A 21,816-nucleotide genomic window follows, 5' to 3' on the forward strand; every position below is an offset into this window, starting at 1 on the left:
ATTCTTCTTTTATAAGGCTGTTGAAACTATCCTGGGGCCTGTGTGTTTCCACATGAAGCTTTATGTTTGTGCAAAAACTCTGTTATGTCTTGATGGAATTACAGAAAACCAACAAGCATCTTTTACTATGTGGAGTTCTGAGACCCACTAACAGTCTGTCTCTTCATTTTTTAGGTGCTCCTTGGCCTCTTCTGTAATTTCTAATTTTTTTTTTTTAGCATTCAGAGCCTATAGGTATTTTGTCAAATTTAGACCTAAGCATCTCATTTTCTCTGGGGCAACTGTAAATGATATTTTTTAAATTTTGGAACCATCACCCTGAAGCACCGCTTCCCTGAAACTACCCTATGGGTACCTGCCGCATGGGGCCTGGCCCCCTCCCATCCCATCTGCTCCAACCTTATATTCCTTGTGCTATTTCTTTATTTTTTTAATTTTTTTTTTTTTTTTTTAGTTGTTGATGGACACAATATCTTTATTTTATTTATTTTTATGTGGTGCTAAGGACAGAACCCAGTGCCTCACATGTGCTAGGCAAGCACTCTACCACTGAACTACAATCCCAGCCCTGGAAACTATTTCTTATATTGAAAATTAATATACCTAACACTAGCAGGTTGGGAAAACTAGTGGGGGGAAAAGAAGGAGTTCAGTAGATACATTTTTATAACTTTTAAAAACACCATTTAAAAAGAACAAGACATTAGAGAGAAATGGAAAAGTTAATCGTATCTTATTTCCGATTTTAATTAATTTTATTTTTCCATATCAGCTTCCTTTGCACCTGGGAAAAGCCTGGTCAGGCACCGGAACTCCTCTTTCACTTTATGTTGTATTTTCCCTGTTCTATGTGAACTTCACACTTGTGTTAACAGCTTGAAAACACCCCACTATGTGGAAGTAAAACATATACCTACACACATTTGTTTACTGACTTAGACAATGGAGCCGTTACTAAAAAATATTCTGCTATTACAGATATCAGAGTAGAAGGTGTCCTTGCTGCAGATTGAGTGTTTCTCTGGAGCAGGTTTCCGGGATGAGACTCCAGGGACTAATTAAAGAAGACTGTATGGCCCTTGGTCGGCTCAGTGCTCCTTCCAAGGGCTGTGAACCACCGCCAGCTGAGCCGTTCACAGCCCCCCTTCAGCAGCAGCATCACCGACACCTTCTGTTTCCTTATTTTGCAGCAGTAAAATGGTACATAAAATTCAAATTTATTTAGCAATTTTGGGATACTGGGGTAGCATGTCCTATGGTCTTTGTAACTGCATTTCTTATATCACTTACTGGTTCATGTCCTTGCTCACTAAACATGGAAAAATTCTGAGGGGACTTTATCATGTGGGGATCTTTAAGAAGCTTCAAGGTCATGGTCCCTGACGCCCTGACCCACTGTTGTTTCGACTTTTGGTGCTTCTGCAAATAGATGCCTCACCAACCTTCTTGGTGACTAGACTGTGGGCCCACCAGGGCAAAAGACCATATATACCTCGTTCACCTACTCCTGCATCTCCAAACACGCATCTGCTCAGCACACATACGGAACCTTTGCTGGATGCCAGATGCTGTCCTGGCACTGGGCACAGATGTGGCACGGTCTGATGTGGCGCTTTAACAGTCTCTCTGTTTGGGAAGTTCTGGGTAAACCCTGGAGAAGGGCCCAGAGCAGGAGGACAGGGAGCAGAGCTCCAGGCGAGACGTGAAGGTGACCTCGGTTCAGAGGTGGCTGGTGGAGGTGAACAGTGGCTTGATATTGGACAAGGTTTCAGGTTGAGCCATGGATACCAAGCACACAGTAGGTATTAAGAAGATCAGAAGCTGCCTGTTCATCCTACTGGCTTCCTTTTGTGGTAACAAACCTGGTATATACCACTTACCTCCTCAACTCGTAAGCAAGTCTTTGATTGACACTGTATCCCCTCTTTACCTCTCCTGGCTGCACAGTGTCCCTCTGTGTCTGGTCTTAGAGAGGGTCCAGGACCCATCATGGGTCCTCCCAGGGGCTATCCTGACTCCAAGTCCAAACCCACAGGAGGAATTGGGAATGCCACGGAGGACCACGTCCCCTTCCAACTGACCCCTTTCACCATCAGAACCAAGAGAGGGGACAGTACTCGAGAGTGCAAGAGGAGAGAGAAGCCGGTGAGGCACTCAGCAGAGGCCAGAGCTCCACCCTCCCGCTTTCTGGAGACTCCAGGTGATGCCCCCCGCCTCAGGCAGGAGGAAAGGAAGGTCTACCCACTGGACCAGGGGCAGAAATGAGTGCCCTGGCCAGATGGTCTTCCACAGCAGTAGAAGCAGCAGAAGTTCAAAACAGAATGGTTTTTTAAAGAGTCTACCACGGTAGTGACAGAGAGGCCTTCGATGGGACAGCTGCAGTGGGAGCCGCCTCCGTTTTTAGCCTGAGCTGAAATTATAAACCTCAACCCTTCGATGCGTTCGTCTGACACACATTTACCAAGTGCCTAAAAGGAGGGCAGGGACACAAATAAGACAGAAGGTGTTTACGTGGAGTAGACACTAGGCTGGGGGAGACGGACAGACTTTAACACAGTGCTGGGAAGAGCGTACTTCCAGGAGGAAAAAGAAAGCAAAATACAGGACAGGAAGTGACGGGCTGGAGGCTATTTTAGACGAGAAGAGAACTCTCTGGCAAGGCCACAGCTGAGCCAAGAAACCAAATGGTCCTCGTAAGCACATTCTAGGCACGGAGACAAATTTAGAGCATCTGAGGGAGGCGAGGCCATCTCTGTGGTGGCAGCACAGTGAGCAAGACCAAGAATAGAAGGGGGTGAGATCAGAGGTCCCGGGCGATGTCCCGAGGGGGCAGGGCCCTCAGGGACCTGGAGTTATTCTAATTGCATTAGGAAGCCAGCTGGTAAGTCAGGAAGTGATCTGCTCCGATTTATGTTTCTGGAACAGCCCTTGTCTGGGGGAACTGGCTGAGCGTGGGCACTGCGATTACAGACGGGAGAGGACAGTGGCTTTGATTCAGGGTGGCAGCTTAGGAATGGCAAGAAAAAGCCTAATCCGGAGTCTCTTCTGAAGGTTGCACTAGCAAGACAGAACGTACTAGGTCTAGAGTGTGAAGAACAGGCCAGGAGGGCGATCCTGGCACTGGGGCTCTGGGGTGGCCAGAGGACAAACGCCAAGTAGGGAGGACAAAAGAAGAGCCAGACCTGAGGAGTTCCGTATGGGACGCGACAAGTGTGAAATGCCACTGAGAGATGGAGGGGAACCACTGTGCCTGGGCTTAACGGGATCCCGGGCAGAGAGAAGCATTGAGAAGGCGCTAAAACAAGAGCTCTTAAAACTAGGCGTGGCCTCTGCCCCTGCTGTTCAGGTCACACTGGCCAGTCATCCAACTGCTTGATTAGAGCCTCATGTGCCAGCACAGAGCTCAACAGGAGCCCCCGGGGGACTCACCTTTGGCGCCTGCTGAGGACTTTGCGATCCAGACGTTGCCCTCCCCGTCCTCTTTCTTTCTGTTATATGAAGCCAAGAAGAACTCTCTTTCGTCTGTCCTGGAGTTATTGACAGGTGGCTGGATTCCATTCTGTGCTGGAGCAACTGGGGTCTTGAGATTCATTGGATAAATCACATAGGACTCGGGGAACCATGTGCAGGACTCAGCCAGTTCTGGGCTTGTCTTGATCAGCCTGCAGAGGACAGAGTCAGCCTCCCTTCTCAGTGCATGCTGTCGCTCTGTTCAGAAAGGCCACTGCTTCCCCTTCAGAGGTTTCCAAGGAGTCAAGACATGGCCTGGGCTCCTCCTTACCCTCCGCCTCCTCGTGGCCTCCCCGGACAGACCCCTAACATGTTACAGCTGTTCTGTGCAACGCTAAAGGCAAGCCCCAGTGCACGCAGAAGGTTTACAGCTGGCCAGGTGCAGTGGCACATACCTGTGAGCCCAGCTACCCAGGAGGCTGAGGCAGGAGGATAGAAAGTTCAAATCCAGCATGGACAACTAGTTCAAAAATAAATAAAAAGGCTTAGCCTCAGAGCACCTGCCTAGCCCTGGGTTCAATCCCAAACACCAGGAAAAAAAAAAAAAAAAAAAAAAGGCTTACCGCCTAGAACTTAAACTCCCTTTAAATGAGATTCGAAGGGCACTCAAGTTGCCATAACTCTGAGCAAACACCTTTTCAAAAAACATGTTAGGACTGAGCCAGACCAACACCAAAAAATGAAATGGGGAACAGAAGAAAAATTCAAACTAGTAAAAATGCTGACTCGGCCTCACTCTCTACTTGGGAATCTGATTTATCTAAGGACTATTTTTAAGTCCTTCATTTCTTGCTTTTAGCTCAGCCTTGCTTCAGTGACAGAATAAAGAAGAAATCCTTCTAATGGGATGGGGCACCAGGGGACATAATGAGACATGCTCCTTAGCCCCACAGTAAATGCACCACCACAGAAGGTAAAGGCCCGCCCTGCGCAAGGCGCTGAACAGACACAGGACTTACGGAGGGCTTCCACCGCCTGCTTCCCAGGCAGAAGGCACTGCAATCCATGTCCCAAATGTGGAACTGGGTCACGGAGATGTCCACTCCCGAGAGCAGAAAGCAGCCAGTACCAGCAGAATGCAAACCCCAAGCTCCCAAGCTGGGGCTGGGGCTCGGTGGTACAGCACTTGCCTAGCACACGTTAGGCACTGGTTCCATCCTCAGCACTACACAGGAATAAATAAAGGTATTGTGCTCATCTACAGCTAAAAGTATTTTTTAAAAAAGATTCACCTACAAAATGCAGCCTGTGAGCAAACAGCAAAAATAACAAAAAGAACATTTAAATGAAGACTGAAAATAAAGTCATTCTAAAGTTAAAGGCAACAAGAAGTCATAAGTTACTTGAACCCAAAGGGACAAAAATGATAAAAATAAATAAAAGTCCAACTCACTGAATGCTCAACTCTGTACCTACACTGTCCTACCGGGTGGCCACCAGTCATGTGCGGGGACTGAGCATTGGAAATGTGAGCGGCATGACTCAGGACCGGAACTAAAAATTGCATTTGATTTTAATTTAAAAACTGATGCATCGGAGAATATCTTTCCATTCAGCAGCACTTTACTGAGGTGGCAGGATGACATTTTACTTGACTGAATTGCTGGGTGCATGTCAGGCCCATGTGTCACTTCTAGTATCACACATAAACACAACTGTCCTCTTCAGGGACGATGCATCTATTCAGTTCCAGTGATTTTGTTCTGTGCACTGATGAGACATTAGGATGTGCTCACTGTACAAGGAGTGTGAGTTATGGTGCTGGCCATGCAAGGGACAATCAGTAACTAAGGTGCAATTATTTTTCTAAGTAAAAATTATTATTTGTTCAACTAAAAATAAGAATGGACTAATTTTTAAATGTACAGCAAAACCATACTTCTGATGCAAAACCAAGTAGGAACACAGAAGGCAGAATAGTGACCAGCACAGGAAAGACAAAGAACGGGAAGCAGGTGTGACCTGGTCACAATGAACAGCGCCTGCACCAGGCCATGGCCGAGTCAATGAAAAAGCTGTTTGTTTTGCTAAGGAGACATTTTCAGGCAAATAAATCATGAATTTGATAAGCCTTTCCCCCTCAACAGTCAAAACAGAATATTAGTGGCAAAACCCACAAATATCCAACAAAATATCTTTTTTTGGGCACTGGGGATCGAACCCGGGGTGCTTTCATATGTATATATATCCCCCTCACCAGTGCTGGAGACTGATCCCAGGGCTGGAGAAGGCCTCTACCACTGAGCTACATCTCAGGCCCTAAAACTTTGAAGAGTCTCTCAGCTTACAACTTCAGTCAAGTATAAAATGGCATGTGGATTCCTACACAAAAAGAAAACCACTTTTAGATGGAAATATGGTGAAAGAAATTATTTTAAGGCACAGACTTAAAAGATAATTTACAAAAAGTAAAAAATCTTTGGGTCAGCCAGAATTGGCCACAGACAATGAGCCCTTTCTAACAAATAATAACAAAGACTAACTCAAAATTTGAAAAAAATATTAAACATTTGTTTTAGCTTTAGGTAAGTTGTGACATGAGATGCGCCTCAATTAATGCTTGCAACATGCTTATATTAAAACAAAAAAAAAGTTGAAGCCAAACCAAAACAATAAATAAATAAATAAATAAATAAATAAAGCTAAACTGATGATGCAGACATTTTTTTAATATTTTACATCTTTCAAAGAACTTCACAACTAGGTTAGGTTAAATTATGCATTTGATTTTTTGGGGGTGGGTCCTGGGGGTTGAACCCAGGGACACTTAACCACTGAGTCACATCTCCAGTCTTTTTTATTTTTTGAGACTGGGTTTTGCTAAGTTGCGAGGTTAGCCTCAAACATTTGCTCCTCCTGCTTCAGCCTCCAGAGTCACTAGGATTTTAGGCATCCAACTGTTTCCTTTTTACTTCACACTGCTGCATGATACATATTGAAAACATCTGTTTTCTCAGTTTTCTGAAACAGACTCTATACAAAATATTATGAATACAGTTGATGAAATGGTTCAGTATATACTTGCAAATGCTACAATGATTCACCAGTTCATGGAACTGTTGAAAGAAACAGAAGACAAAGAATTTAATGATACCGAGCTCTTAGCCAATACTCACTGTTTGATGATGTTTGAGATGAAAGTTTTACAAAGATTTACTGTAACATTATCTCTGATTCGAATTTTCTTGATATAAAAGGAATGTTTGCCAAATCATTACAATCACTCAACAAGTCATTATTTAGTTCAATAATGCAAGATTTAAAAGGACAGTGTTATTTACGTTACCCATATCCATGCTGCATAAGAACAAGCTAAATCACAGCTCCAAGGCAAGGAAAAGACCTAGTTTATGATCCACCTATTCAGGTATTTGTGTTCCAATTTCATAGAACAAGTTAATAATAATGATCTTACATGTTTTTGTAACATGACAAGATGCAGGTTTTAATTATAATAGTATTACAAAAACCAGCTTCAAAAACAAAAACAAAAAATTTAAGAACACTTTGTTGATATTGATAAACTCTTCTTTATATTCAATACCCCCTTTAAATCCAATATGATAATGCTGAGTTGATGCAAGTTGGTTAATTCACTCAACTTGGATAGACCTAGTTTTGCAAAAGATATGCTTTTTCTTCAAAGCCAAATCAATTCTTCTAAATAAGATCAATCCATTTTCTCAATGTATGAATATTAAAACAATTTTTTAGAACTCAATTCAGTTCCTAAAAATTTCTGTGTATGTTGGAACAACTTTAGTATGAATATCTACTTTTTCAATCATAAAATTTCTATGCAATCTCAATTCAGATCAAGGGTTTCCAATGAAAATTTAGTGTCTGAATTAAGATGTGCTACAAAGAGAAAATACACATCAGATTTTGAACACTCAAAATGAAAAAAAAAAAATACTCCGTTGGTTTTTTACACTAACATGTCAAAAGGATAACATTTTGGGTTCATTTGTTTGATTTATAGTACTGGGGATCAAACCCAGGGCCTCACACATACTAGGCAAGTGTTCTACCGCTGAGCTACAGCCCCAGACCAATATTCTGGATTTAGTTGGTAAAATAAAACAGGCTATTAATTAAGCTGCACCTGTTTCTTTGCACTTAATGTGGCTACTGGGAAGTGTAAATGGCAGGTGCGGCTGGCATTCATTTCTGTTGGACAGCGCTGGCCTGAAAGATGACCTGGTGCGGAAACCCTCACTTCCTGCACAGAACCAGGAGCGGGGCTGCAGGAATCCTTTGCATCTGTCCTGTTCCTTCATCAGCCCATTCGGGAAGCAGTCACAAAGGAAGGTTTATTCCTGTCTCCAGGGGAGAGGAAAAGAAAGCTTCCTACCTTGGCAGAAGGGAACCCATCGTGACCCAGAGGCTGTGGCCTTGATGAAGCTGACGCTCCCTGCAGTGAGAGCAGCCGGGAGCAGGCCCACTGGGTCCAGCAGAGCCCCCTCGAGGCTCTGGGCCACCCTGAGGGACGCCCACTCATGCTGTTTGTGGGGTCCATTAATATTGATGAAAACATCCTGGCTCAACAGGAACGCTATGGCCCTGGCCTCTCTGCACGGCCCTTCTGTCCTAGACCATGAGGAAGACTGCAGGTCTGACTCTCTGGGTCCTCCAAGTCACACAAAGTCATGGCATACAAAGGGAACCAAGCACTCCTAGAATGACCACAGCCCTTGCAGGAAAACCCAAGGGCATGAAGGAAGCTGATGGGTGGGGCAAGCCACAGCTGCACAAGGCACGTCACCGGTTCCCAGGTGCCAGCATGGTCATGTCCCACACCTCCAAGGGTCAGAGAGTGGGCACTGTCCACCACCCATCTCCACTTTGTAGGTGGGACACTGGGATTTGGAGTGGTGCTGCCCAAGGTCCAGATACTGCCTGGGACCAGGTCAGGGCTCCAGTCCTGCCCCACACCTCGTCACAGCTGCTGAACAGGTAATATGCAGAACACTACTCTTCTAAAAAAATTTTAGATGTTGACAGGCCTGTATTTTATTCACTTATTTATACGTGGCACTGAGAGTTGAACCCAGGGCCTCACACATGCTAGGCAAGCATGCTAGGCAAGCACTCTACCACTGAGTCACAACCCCAGTCCCTACCAATTTTTTTTTTTCTTTGTACCTGGGATTAAACCCAGAGGCGCTTTACTACTGAGGCACATCCCCAGCCCTTTTTATGTTTTATTTTGAGACCAGGTCTCGCTGAGTTGCTTAGGGTCCCACTAAGTTGCTGGAGGCGGGCTTTGAACTCGTGATCCTCTTGCCGCAGCCTCCGAGCTGCTGGGATTACAGGCGTGTGCCACGCACCCAGGCAGAATGCTATTTTTTATAGCGTATTCTGCTTCCTACTTTTAAAGGGAAAAATTCTACCTTGATTGTTAGAGAAAAATATCACAGCTCTGGCTACATATCCGTGTTCACCAGTTACGAGGAGCGCCTGGAGACCTACTACAGCCCTGATTTTAGGGACCATACCCAGTATTTTCCTATCAAAATGACAGCAATAATAGTGGTAATAAAAGGAGTAATAAGACCTTTCACTTGGCTAGGGTGAACCATGAGACAGGCATCCTTCAAAGCCTTCAAATAAATTGATCCCCATAACAACCCTGAAGTAGTTGCTATTGTTATACCCATTTTACAGAGAAGAAAACTAAGGTACAGAGTCAAAGACACATTATGTACCAGGCCACTGAGTCAAGTACACTTCCCATGCGTCACCTGCCTCCAGAGCCCGGTACTGAGGCAGATATGACCACACCAGTAAGAGCTGGGTTACAACCCCCGCTGCCCACCTGGATCCTGTCTGCCTCCACTTTATAAAACTGCTCTGGTGGCATCCAGCCGTAACTCACTGCTCAGGGTCCAGGTGGAGATGCTCCTGCCACACCTGCCCAGAGCTCCTTCCTACAAGGCCCTCCCTTCTGGGAGGGTCGGCTGCCAAGGGCTACGTACACCTTTCACCAGGGACAGCTCTGCCCAGAAAAGCACAGAAAGCTACGTCCTCCACCTTTCCCCCAACAGGGCTGCAGTATAAAAACCCAGGGTCCTTGGAGATGCGACAACTCCAAGGTGCCTTTCACTCTAGAGTTCCATGGTGACACAGCTTGGCTCTCAACTTGCCCTGCCCTGCTCCCTGGCTTCCTGAGGGTGTGCCTTGAGAACTAGCCCCCAATAAATCACCTCTGCAGGAAACCCAGAGTCAGCTGCACTCCTAGGTAGCCTCACCTAGGGAGCTACAGGCTTTATCCCACGACAGCATCGCCTCCAACTGCAAAGCAGCCTGGAAGAAGCTTCAGAACTGGTATCTGCTGGCTTTTTAAATAGCAAACGCATTTTCACCCTTTAAATAATCCCATATTTTTGCAAAAGTGTTTGAAGTCAAAGACATTTGTGTAAAACCTGGAAAATGGAAGAACACTTACTTCACTAAGGAAGCTTTGCGACACAACTTGTCAGCCCCCCTGTAGTAATTCACCAGCTGCGCCAGCCCCGGCTCATGACCTGCAAGAAAGAGGAGGCTCTGAGGGGACCTGGACAGGTGGAGGGTGGCTGCAAGAGCACCAGCATCCCGCACGGAGAACAGGAGGGGCAGGCCCCGCTTCCCATTTCTCATTTCAATTCTGGTCGTTAGAAATGGAATTCTCCGGTCCCTGAGGTTCTTTCTCTCAGTACCGTTCTGGCCACTCCCCCTCCCCCAGGGGATGCTATGGTACCAACAGGCAGGTCTGCGGGGAGCCCTGCCACCTTGGTCTTCTCTCGTTGCAGTGGAGCATGCTGGGTATTTTCTATGCGCCTCTCCCTGATCTCACCACGCTCCTCTCTGGCTTAACACGCCAAGACTGGCAACCTCTAAGTATGGGAGAGCGAGCTCCTTTAAAAGTCACGCTCTGCACAGCCCCACTCGGCCTTCCGCGGCGCTCCTGCTCAGGCATGACCTCTGCGAGCTTCTGGAGGCACCAGAAGGTAAAGGAAGGTGGCGGGCAGGCCGTCTAGAATGTCAGAAGTCTGAGAACTCCACTGTGTGCACCGCCCCAGAGGGAATCCCACTTTCCACAATTCTCATTATACAACCCTTCTCTATAAAATTAGAGCAGAAAGGATACAAATAGAAACACAGTTTTACTTCATTTTTCGGGGGTATTGGGAACGGACATAGGTAAGTTATATTGTTATATTGTGTGCATGTATGAATATGCAACAACAAATCCCACCCTTATGCACAACTATAATGCACCAATTAAAAAAAAAAAGGAGTGGGGAAAAAAGACACTGAAATGTTTTGTTGTATTTTGATTAAAGTTCTAACAGTCCAGGCAGGGTGGCACATGGCTGTAATCCCAAAGACTCTGGAGACTGAGTCAGGAGGATCCTAAGTTCAAGGCCAAGCTGGGCAACTTAGCAAGGCCCTGTCTCAAAAATAAAAAATAAAAAGGGCTAGGGTTAAACTCAGTGGTAGAGTACCCCTGGGTTCAAATTCCAGTACTGCAAAAAATAAATATATACGTGCATATTTAAATTTTATTTATTAACAAAATGTATTGCATTTCCAATAACATAAAGTAAGACCAAACAAAGGAATTATGAGTTGATATCAGAGTCCATGACTCATCAGAGAATGGCATTCACTCAGATCAAAAGTGTCAGGCATTACTTGGATTTCAGTTTCCCTGAGGCAGAGACCCTAATTCTCCCTGCACAGCTTCCTCCACATGCCCAGGGCCCTGCACCCTTACCTGACCCCCTAAGCTCCTTGGTTTCCACTTTCAGTAAAAGGTAAATAACTCCAATAGCAACACATAACGACTTTGGCTGGAGATGCTATTTTTATGGTTTTCCCATAAAAAAACAAAAGTTTACTGATCATCTGCTGAGTCTGTAGTGCTTGTTTAGGATTCGAACCCTGCACGTTTCTGCTTCTCATCCCCCAGCTGGGCTTGAGCTTCACTGCTAGGCCACCTACCCCACCTCTACCTGGGCAGTGAGGCCTTTGACTATTTTCAACATTAAGACTCCACCTAAGCTTTCACAGCCAGGCACTGCCAAGCCCAAAGAAGAAAGGAAGTAAGGCAGGAAGGACTATGGACAAAGTCAGAGGAAATCACTTCTCCACTATGAGCACTTTCTCCTTTCCTTCTTTCAGGGAAGTAATTCCACATGCACATGCCCCCGCCCCCTCTTGAGGAGGGCTTCCTGAGGAGACCCTTTAACAGAAAGGACTCTCCAAGCACATTCTCTGGAATCCAAGACATTTCTGGGGTGCTCCTGTCAGCCCTTACATCATAAACGTGCAGAGCAATGAAGAGTTGTCCCCAGCACTATTCCAAAGAAAAAACTCAGTAAGGTGTTGCCTGGACAAGTTTGGTTCTCAAACTCTGGCCCCACCCAAATCCTCTAGTAAGCTCACCAATGGCCAGTCAATTCCAGATGGCCTGTTTCCATTCTCTGTCCCCTCAACCTGTTTTTCTTTCTTTCTTTCTTTTTTTTTTTTTTTTTTTTTTTTTTTTTTGCTGTGCTGGGGATTGAACCCAGGGCCTTGTGCTTGCAAGGCAGGCACTCTACCAACTATGCTATATCCCCAGCCCCTCCTATTTCTTTTTTAAAAAATATTTTTATTAGTTGTTGATGAATCTTTATTTACATGTGGTGCTGAGAATCGAACCCAGTGCCTCACACATGCTAAGCAAGTGCTCTCTACCACTGAGTCACAATCACAGTCCCACACAACCTATTTCTGAAAACACTCTCCTCCCCCAAAATAGAACACTGCTCCCTTTGGTTGGCCCTGCAAGACTGAGACTTTTTCTCCTTATCAATTCTCCCCTTCTGTCCTTGGAGTACAACCGGCCCTTATCCCTGGTGAGTTTTGGCCAGGAATACAGCTACCCAGAGAGGGGCTGCCCTTCCCAGATGACTGTGCAGTAAGCAGGTCACGAGAGGATGCTCAGGTCCCCGGGATGTGAGTTGCACCTTCCGGAGAACTTCTGGATTACGTCATTTGGAAAGGAGCGGCTGATCCTCCCCTCTCTCCTGTTCCTTCCTAAGGAGAGTAGGTGGACAGGGTGGTGCCAAGCCGGCTTCCACCGTGTGAGAGGCAACTCCCTCTGGGCAGAGATGGAAGGGAACCCAGCCTCCTGTAAAACCTTATTCAATGCACGATAGTGAAATACGTTCTTTGGTGAAGCTAAAGAAAGGTCTAAATTCAGATGCCCCTCCAGCTTTCCTGGGGGAGGGTCTCCTCTGAGGCTCCTCAGTTGGAATCCCAGAGTCTCTCCCAAATGCCCTGCCTGTTCATCTGAGCCTTGCGCTAGCAGAACCCCCCGGGCTTTCAACAACTACAGCGGCCCCTTCCACGCCCACACCAGGCAGGGCGGAATCCTCGGTGGGGGACGCACCAAGGCGACTCCCCGGCTCTGCGGAGCCTCGTACGCCCGGCGCTCAGCTCCGCCAACCTGCCCGATTGGAGACATCGGGCCCGGGGGGCCGGGGACAGCGGCTGACGGTCCCCGGGCTGCAGGGACAGGTCATTGTCAGGAGGCAGCTGGAGTCCCTCCGGATCCGACTTAGGAGATCAGAAGGCATTAAAAGCGAGTCTGGGTGTCTGTGGACCCGCCTGAGATCAGCTCGAGAAACCACGCGGAAGGAGGATTTATGACCTTAAAAACAAAAGCGCTCGCTCTCCGGCCGTGGGAGGAGGGCCGGGCCTCGGGGCGGGAGGCGGGAATGGAGAGGCTCACCCAGTCTCCCGAAAGGCAGCCGGTTCCTCTCCCCCAGCATCAGGTTAAACCTGGGGTTGTCTCGCTTCAGCCTCTTCCAGTGGCCGGAGGCGAGGAGCAGCCGGGAGACCTCGGCGTAGACGCTGCTGTTCTCGTCGCGCACCACGAAGGTGTACATGGCGAGGCCGCGCGCCCGGGCCCCGGGCAGCCGCCGAAGGACGAGCCGGCCGAGGCGGCGGCTCCGCGTGGACCGTGCCCGGCCCCCCACGCCGCGTCCTGCACGCTAGCCGCGCCTCTCGGGTCCCGGCGGCGCCTCCCTGGGCGCCGCGCGTCCGCCGGAGTGGCGAGCGCCGCCCGGACGCCGCGCCCACCGCCGCGCGGCCCCGCCTCCGCCCCGTGATTCCGCGCGGCCCGCACGGCGCCTGCGGGACTCCGCCTGCGAGCGCCGCGCGGGGCAGCGGGCCGGGGCTGGTGGGTCTGCGCTGGGGCCGCCAGCGCCGGGAGAGCCGGGGGATGGGCAGATCCTCCAGAGCCCAGGGCCACAGCCGGGGCGGTGCCCGCGCAGGGAGTTCCAATGCTCCGCCACCTAGTATTTCAAAAGGACTTTTATGGGTTAAAAAAAGTTTTAAGGCCCTCTCCTGTGCCCAAGGGAAGGTGCGCTTCCTTTCCTCTCTGCGTAACGACTAGCGAACCCTGAGCCTGGCGGTGCTGTTGGTTTAGTGGAGGGTAGAGCGCTCCTTTCATCTTTTGAGACCTCCAGACTCGCACGGCCGGGAACGGGGGTGATTTCAGCGTCCGCTGGTGGAGACAGTCCGTTCAGGCTTCAGGGAGTCCTGGACTTGGCTCCAGTCCTGCCCTTCTCAGCGCCGGGCCATAAGCCTTCCCTATTCTGGACCTCGCCTTGTCGAATCTACTTTTTTTTTTTTTTTTTTTTTTTTTTTTTGGTGCTGGGCATTGAACCCAGGGCCTTGTGCTTGCGAGGCAAGCACTCTACCAACTGAGCTACCTCCCCAGCCAGGAACCTACTTTTAAGAAACCCATTTTGGTGCATTTGAGGGACAGAGAGGACAGTGACTATCAGATTTCCCACAGATGTGCCTATACTCCTTCATGAATGACCCACGTAGCCTTTACTCTTCTGTAGAGAAAGAACATTCCATCCTATTCTCCCGGTGCTATGGAGCACACTGTAAAAGCGCCCTTCTCCCCCAACTCGGCCCCACGTTCCCTGGTTCCCTGCGGTGGGCCCTTGCTCACTTAGCAAAACATTCTGATCTGTGCACTTTCGCTGTCCCTGGGGAGCTTGCTCAGAGTACAAAGGCAGCAGGCCCAGAGTGCGGGTGCTTACGTTTCCTCCCAGCCTCTATCCATCAGGATCAGAGTGGGTTGGCAATGCCCTGGTTTCCTCACCCCTCGCCGAGTCTGCCAGGAGGCCCACATCCTGGACTGTGTTTCAGGGTATGGCTGCAGGATTCAGCTCCTGCTGTCCACAGCTGGTCAGTGCTTCCCTCCTTTCCCTAACTCACTACCCCACTTGCTCCTCCACATACACCATGTGCTTTTAAGTCGTTGTGTCAGGATCAATTTTGGGGGAACCTCAAGCCATGATACACTGTACTCGCTGCTTCTCACGCAAGCCACATTCTTTCCTCTAATGGTTAGCTTCTCTCTGCCACTCCACAGCTGTGGTCTCTCTAGCAGCACCTCGGACCCCAATCCAGTGGTTCGTCTTCTCCTTCCTCACCTGCCTTTTGCAGTGAACACCGTTTATACTTGTTTTGGTTTTAATTTGGGGGCAGCATTCCTTATCCTCTTTTCTGGATAACAGTACTCATCTTTCCCCTTGGGACCTTATGTGACTCTGGTGGAATTGACACTGTCCATTATGGGCACTGGAAAGGGAATTTCCAAGTTCAACAGGTCTACTCCATTGCTTTTGCCAAGCAGGTGGTAAAACATAAGAAAATGACCTAAACTGGGTGTGGTGGCGCAGGACCTGTAATCCCAGCAGCTCTGGAGACTGAGGCAGGAGCGTCATGAGTTCAAAGCCAGTCTCAGCAAAATCGAGGCTTTAAGCAACTCAGCAATACAAAATAGGGCTGGGGATGTGGCTTAGTGGTTGAGTGCCCCTGAGTTCAATCTCAGGTACCCACCCCCCCAAAAAAAAAAGTAAAATACTTAAGACTACCAATGAAAGCTATGCAAGATCTCTACACTGAAAACTACAAAATGTGAGAAAAGAATTTAAAGCATAAAATAAAAGGAAACATATACCATGCTCATGATTAGAAAACTCAAAATTGTTAAAGCCATCTATCAGTTCTTGCTGAATGGATCTGTAGATCCAGTGCAACTCTAAGCAGAATCACTGCAGAGCTATGCATAGAAATTGACAGGGCAATTCTGAAGCATATGCAGAAATGAAGAGGAGCAAAAATAGGACAGGCAATGCTGAAGAAAGGCTACTGGATACCAAGAACCACAAAAGTTACAGAATTTAAATATAAAGGTATTGCTGGATGTGGTGGTGCACGCCTGTGATCCCAAAGACTCAGGAGGCCGAGGCAGGAGGATCAAAAGTTCAAAGTCAGCCTCAGCCACTTAGCGAGGCTCTGAGCAACTTAGTAAGACCTTGTCTCAAAATAAAAAATAAAAAAAAAATGTAAGGGTTGGGGATGTGGCTTAGTGGTAAAGTGCCTCTGGGTTCAATCCCTGGTACCAAAAAATTAAATAAATATATAAAAAGTAGTAATTTGGGAAGTGGGGGTTTCAGAGAAAGAGATCAGTGTAAAGAGACCCACATATATATGGTCACTTGGTTAATAACAAAGGGAAAGGTTAAAGTTTTGGTAGATGGAGCTGGTTCACTGAATATCCATATGAAAAACAAATTTAATCTTGATCCCCTAGTAGGGTACATAAAAAACCAGTTGCAGGTGCCCTATGGCCTAATGTATGTAAAGGTAAAATATAAAGCAATAAAACTTTATGATCTTACACTAGGTGATTTCCTTTGAAGACGAAACAAAGATGTGAAGACTGAGGCAGAGACTGAAGTGTTACAGCAGCTAAAACCCAAGAAACTATGAGAAACAGGAAGAATCACGAAAAGATCCTCCCCTTACAGCCTTCAAACGGAGCAAGGTTCTGTGGCTGCATTGATATTGAACACCCCAACTCCAGGACTTAAAGAGAAATTTTTTTTTTGTTTGGTTTTAAGCCACCCAATTTGTGGTTGTTATAGAAGTCCTAAGAAACTAAAATACAGGATACGTTGGTTAGCTTACTCCTTTCTGCCCGTGGACGCCGCTGAGAAAGCATTGTTGAAGTCTGTGTTCCTGCTGCCGTCATGTCTAAATCAGAGTCCCCTAAAGAGCCTGAACAGCTGCGGAATCTATTCATCGGAGGGCTGAGCTTTGAAACAACTGATGAGAGTCTGAGAAGCCATTTTGAGCAATGGGGAACACTCACAGACTGTGTGGTAATGAGAGACCCAACACCAAGCGCTCCAGGGGCTTTGGATTTGTCACTTATGCCACTGTGGAGGAAGTGGATGCAGCCATGAATGCAAGACCTCACAAGGTGGATGGAAGAGTCGTGGAACCAAAGAGAGCTGTCTCAAGAGAAGATTCTCAAAGACCAGGGGCCCACTTAACTGTGAAAAAGATCTTTGTTGGTGGCATTAAAAAAGACACTGAAGAACATCATCTATGAGATTATTTTGAACAGTATGGGAAAATTGAAGTTATTGAAATCATGACTGACAGAGGCAGCAGAAAGAAGAGGGGCTTTGCTTTCGTAACTTTTGACGACCATGACTCTGTGGATAAGATTGTCATTCAGAAATACCATACTATGAAAGGCCACAGCTGTGAAGTGAGGAAAGCCCTGTCAAAGCAAGAGATGGCTAGGGCTTCATCTAGTCAAAGAGGTTGACGTGGTTCTGGAAACTTTGGTGGTGGTCCCGGAGGTGGTTTTGGTGGAAATGACAATTTTGGTCCTGGAGGAAACTCCAGTGGTCGTGGTGGCTTTGGTGGCAGCCATGGTGGAGGTGGACATGGTTGCAGCGGGGATGGCTACAATGGATTTGGTAATGATGGAAGCAATTTTGGAGGTGGTGGAAGCTACAATGATTTTGGCAATTACAACAATCAGTCATCAAATTTTGGACCCATGAAGGGTGGAAACTTTGGAGGCAGAAGCTCTGGACCTTACGGTGGTGGAGGCCAATCCTTTGCCAAACTACGAAACCAAGGTGGGTATGGCGGTTCCAGCAGCAGCGGTAGCTATGGCAGTGGCAGAAGGTTTTGATATTGCCAGGAAACAAAGCTTAGCAGGAGAGGAGAGCCAGAGAAGTGACAGGGAAGCTACAGGTTACCATAGACCTGTGAACTCAGCCAAGCACAGTGGTGGCAGGGCCTTGCTGCTACAGAGAAGACATGGCTTAGACAATACTCAGGTGTATGGGCAAAAAAAACTTGAGGACTGTATTTGTGACTAATTGTATAACAGGTTATTTTAGTTTCTGTTCTGTGGAAAGTGTAAAGCATTCCAACAAAGGGTTTTAATGTAGACTTTTTTTTTTTTTTGAACCCATGCTGTTGATTGCTAAATGTAATAGTCTGATCATGACGCTGAATAAATGTGTCTTTTTTTTTAAAAAAAAAAGAAACTAAAATACTAGTTAAGGTATATAAGAATTTTGTTTTAATTTTCTTTTTTTGAGTGCTATTAATACAATCTCATAGCCCCCCTGGGGAAAAAAAAAAAGCTTGGAATAAAAGGAAATTTTGGTGGATTAGAAACCTTGAAAACCTTGAAAATAGGAACTTTCATGTATCAAGAGACATTGTCAAGAGACTCTGAAGGAAAGTCACAGAATAGGATGAGATGTTTAGTTTGTGTATATACACACATGCATCTAACAAAGGATTCACCTGGTGTATAAGAGAAATGACAAATTAATAAAATTCTTTAAAACTGACAAACCAATTAACAAAGGAAGTAATTTGGGTACTTTTCCAAGACGTATGCCATCTGCAAAGAGAAGATTTAGAAAAGAGTTGTACTAAGAAACTAAGGAATGTATTGATAGAAAGCAGATACTCATCTAATCATTTCAGGGCAAGAGTACAAATGAGAACCAGACACCTAAATGTCCATCACAAATACCTCAAAGTTTCAAACCACCCCAATGAGTTAAGGAAAATGTCTGTCTCCCTTCCTCATAAATATGCTTTTATAAGGATGACCTGGGAGACCAGGAGTTCTAGAATTATCAAACTCACAGAGTTCCACACAGAACTCGGTAGTCCCAGGAGAGGTGGCCCTGGCTCCTGCCTACCCAGCTCCTACTCTCCCTGACTCTACTCCACATTGCAAGGGGACTTGCGTGCATGCCTAGGGACAGCACAGCCAGGAAATTCAAGTACCACTGTTGGAGCAGCGAATGAACTGTGGTCCCTAAGCCATCTGGCAACAGAAGCAAAGGCCCTCCTGGCAACTCTCAGTGCAGGGGCATCCATTTGAGATGCCCAGGGGCTGTGGCAGTGATGCCCTGTTCAAAAGGTGGGTCCGTGCCAGCTACAGAATTGTCAGTTTGTGACCTGCGGTTCACACGCCAGCTGCCTGGGGTACAGAATTACAGACACGAGCTGATAGCTCCAACTGGGTTGTTATGCCCTCGACTTTGGTTCTGTTTATCTTGAAGAAACTGTCTCACAATAAACCCTGCTGATGTTAAAACCCGTATAATGAACGTGCCGAGCGTGTTGGTGGTCACTGCTTCCCACCAGGGTTGTTAGTGAACCACCGGGACCTGGCCTTTTCTCTATTTGTGTGTCTGCCTGTCTTTCTTCATCCCCTCATCTGGTCGGTCACCTGAGTTAATGATCATGCAGGTCACAGTTGTTAGTGCCCTAACTGGGATACTGGCCACTCACAGGAACTTTTCATTAGTCAGGTGAGGGGGACACTCCTTAAAAAGACATGCATTGGATAAAGGAAGGAGGGGAGCGAGTTTATAGATTGCTCAGTGTAAAACGTGGGACAGTGAGGATCCAAAGGGACTCTATGCTGCTGCCCTTATGCTTAAGCCTATGCTTAAATCAAGGGAGGCACAGCTGAGGGTTTTCAAACTTAGTTACCGAGATTTGCTGCCGGTTCCTTAAAAAGGGAGCTGTAATGTAGGGATATGGGAGAGACTTGGCGAGCCGCTGCATGATAGGTACGAAGCCAAGGGACCAGACGAGATCCCCAGGGTCACCTTCACTTTGTGGTCCATAATACGAGAGTGTCTCCAGTCGCTCATCGAAGTGTACAGAAGTCAGCTATCTGAGCGTTTGGCTTCAGAGTCTATCATGGTAGTTAGATTTTACGCCTGGCTTTTCCAGCTGAATAGGCCTGCCTGTAGTTAAGTCATAAATGTAAAAGTCTGATAGGCTCTAATTTCATTTCTAATGGGCTAAATCTAATTGAGGCTTTAGTAAACATCTGTAATATTGCCTCTTCCCTGTGCAGCTACACTTACAAAAACTTACAAAATCTTTGTCTGTTTTGTGTATGTGTGCACAACTGCGAAATGTATTATTGTATCCACATATGTGTTGGTGTCTATATATTATGTACGTGGTATCAAAATTAACATAGACAAATGAGCACTCCTAAATTAAAATAAGAAATGGATCCAAATATTTTTTTTGTTTATGACTTAGGTAAAAAAGAAGTTCAATTTGAGTTGGGTAAACAGATAAAAATAAAGATGTCTTTGAAATTACTAACTCATGTTTTTCAAGGTGGTCGGACACTTAATGAAGTGTTGGGTTCTATAAAATATCTAATATGTAATATCCATTGCTTCTAGGATTTTTTTTCAACAGGAAATAGATGGTTAATACTGTTAACTACATGTGTTTGATATCTTGACTTTTACAGTTAAAAATGAGTAAATTAGATTTAACACAAATGGAATTAATCATAAATGTGTTTGTTAAAGGAAACATCTGATTAATTTACAAGGTTTAAGTGCTAAAATATCAACTGCTAAATATAAAATCATCATCCTTAATTGAAATATATTTAAACATTATATGTGTTTTCATAAGTTGGTAAATAGGAAAAAAGTTTAAGATTGCTTTGTTTCTGTGTCTTTAAGAGTTAAGACTCTGCTGGGTGTGATTTATATACAGAGTGCGAGAAATTTTAGTTGGGTTTCAATTAAAGTACTATGAAAACAAAAGTAATTCACCTTACTAAAGTAATTTGTCTTAATTCAAAAATTTCATAAGGATTGTTTCAAAATATAAATTTGGAAAGAGGTCAGTAACTAGGAAAGATATAAGAAGACTTCAGGTATGGAAATACATTTAATATAAAAAGTGAAGGGAAATGTTTTTGGATAAACAAGTCTTTTGTCTAGTAAAGTAAAAGGTTGTAAGATGTCTACATAAAGTACAAAAGATTTGTGGAGGATAGATTTCAAAAATTTGTGTGCAACTAAACCAATTATGTATAATTAACACCATCAGCTAAAGTTCTTTAAGACTTTTTCCTCTTTTAAAAAGAAAGTTCCTAATGTACAAGGCTAACAGCCTTGTGTGGAGTTTCTGGCAAGGAGCATGCTTACAGAAACAGAAAAGAAAAAGCAACTCTTTTCATAGACATCTGTTCCATTTCAAGAGACTAATTAGTCTTCCTGAAAAAGGACTGAGAGAGGGAAGGAAAACTGACTCTTCCCCCAGACACAAGTGAAAAATTAATGTGCTAGCATAAAACAGTTTAACCCTCTCTGTGTTAAAGTAATAAAAATTTCTTAAAACATTAATCTGCTCTCATCCTACAAGATAATGTCTTGTGTCTGTTATTATTTAGAGAAACTAGTCTTAAAGGAATTAAGGTTTGTACAATTCTGGTTAAATGACTGTAATTTTAGAGTATCACACTACATTACTGAGTCAACATCTTTCTTTACAAGTTAAACTTGGTTAATACAAGAACATTAGTGTAATTGTGGTGTTGTCATAAGCTTCTTTGTATTCTAAAAGTATTCATATACAAGTCTTTAAAGTATAAGATTTAAGTGGACATTTTAACAAGCTGGTGTTCTCCAAACTGAAGTTCTCTGTAACAGTGGTCTCTTACAGACTTATATAAAAACAATAAATTTAATGGGAAATTTATTTATGTCATTTAATACTTTGTAATTAGATAAAAATAATCTGTCATCGGTTATAAAATTTTGTGTTACTCTGTACACTGGGATGGGAACTTAAATACATTTTTAAAAGGCAACAAGCAGAGAGCCTGCTTCATTTACAGGTTGACAATATGGGATGGGAAGACATTTTGCCACTTTACAACAAAGGGAGCTGAAAGTTCTCTTAATTTGTTTGGTTCATGTTTCAGATGTGATGTTAAATCATGTTAACTGATTCGTATAGACTTAAAAACGATATATAAAAACTTTATAAAATAATATTTGAAAAAGAGACAAAGATTAGTGTCAAAAGTAGAACACCTTACTGCATATTAAGAAAACCTCTCAAGTTCATTTAAAGTTAAGTGTAAAA

The 21,816-nt window shown here is 45.3% G+C and overlaps 1 protein-coding gene and 1 pseudogene across 1 annotated transcript in view; one reads left to right on the forward strand and one right to left on the reverse strand.

Annotated features, from left to right (window-relative positions):
- Nucleotides 1-13,621, reverse strand: part of Ttl (tubulin tyrosine ligase) — a 32,609-nt gene extending 18,988 nt beyond the window's left edge. Inside the window, exons 1-3 of the mRNA XM_047522470.1 lie at nucleotides 13,271-13,621; nucleotides 9,959-10,037; nucleotides 3,430-3,662 (exon numbers count right to left, since the gene is read on the reverse strand). Of these exons, the coding sequence (XP_047378426.1) occupies nucleotides 3,430-3,662; nucleotides 9,959-10,037; nucleotides 13,271-13,427 (469 nt within the window). The 5' untranslated portion in view covers nucleotides 13,428-13,621. The remainder of the gene's footprint in view (nucleotides 1-3,429; nucleotides 3,663-9,958; nucleotides 10,038-13,270) is intronic.
- A 2,977-nt stretch (nucleotides 13,622-16,598) lies between these two features.
- LOC124963451 (heterogeneous nuclear ribonucleoprotein A1-like) lies at nucleotides 16,599-17,560 on the forward strand (annotated as a pseudogene).
- The last annotated feature ends 4,256 nt before the right edge of the window (nucleotides 17,561-21,816 follow it).

Source organism: Sciurus carolinensis, chromosome 13, assembly GCF_902686445.1.
Source record: "Sciurus carolinensis chromosome 13, mSciCar1.2, whole genome shotgun sequence".
Classification (NCBI taxonomy): domain Eukaryota; kingdom Metazoa; phylum Chordata; class Mammalia; order Rodentia; family Sciuridae; genus Sciurus; species Sciurus carolinensis.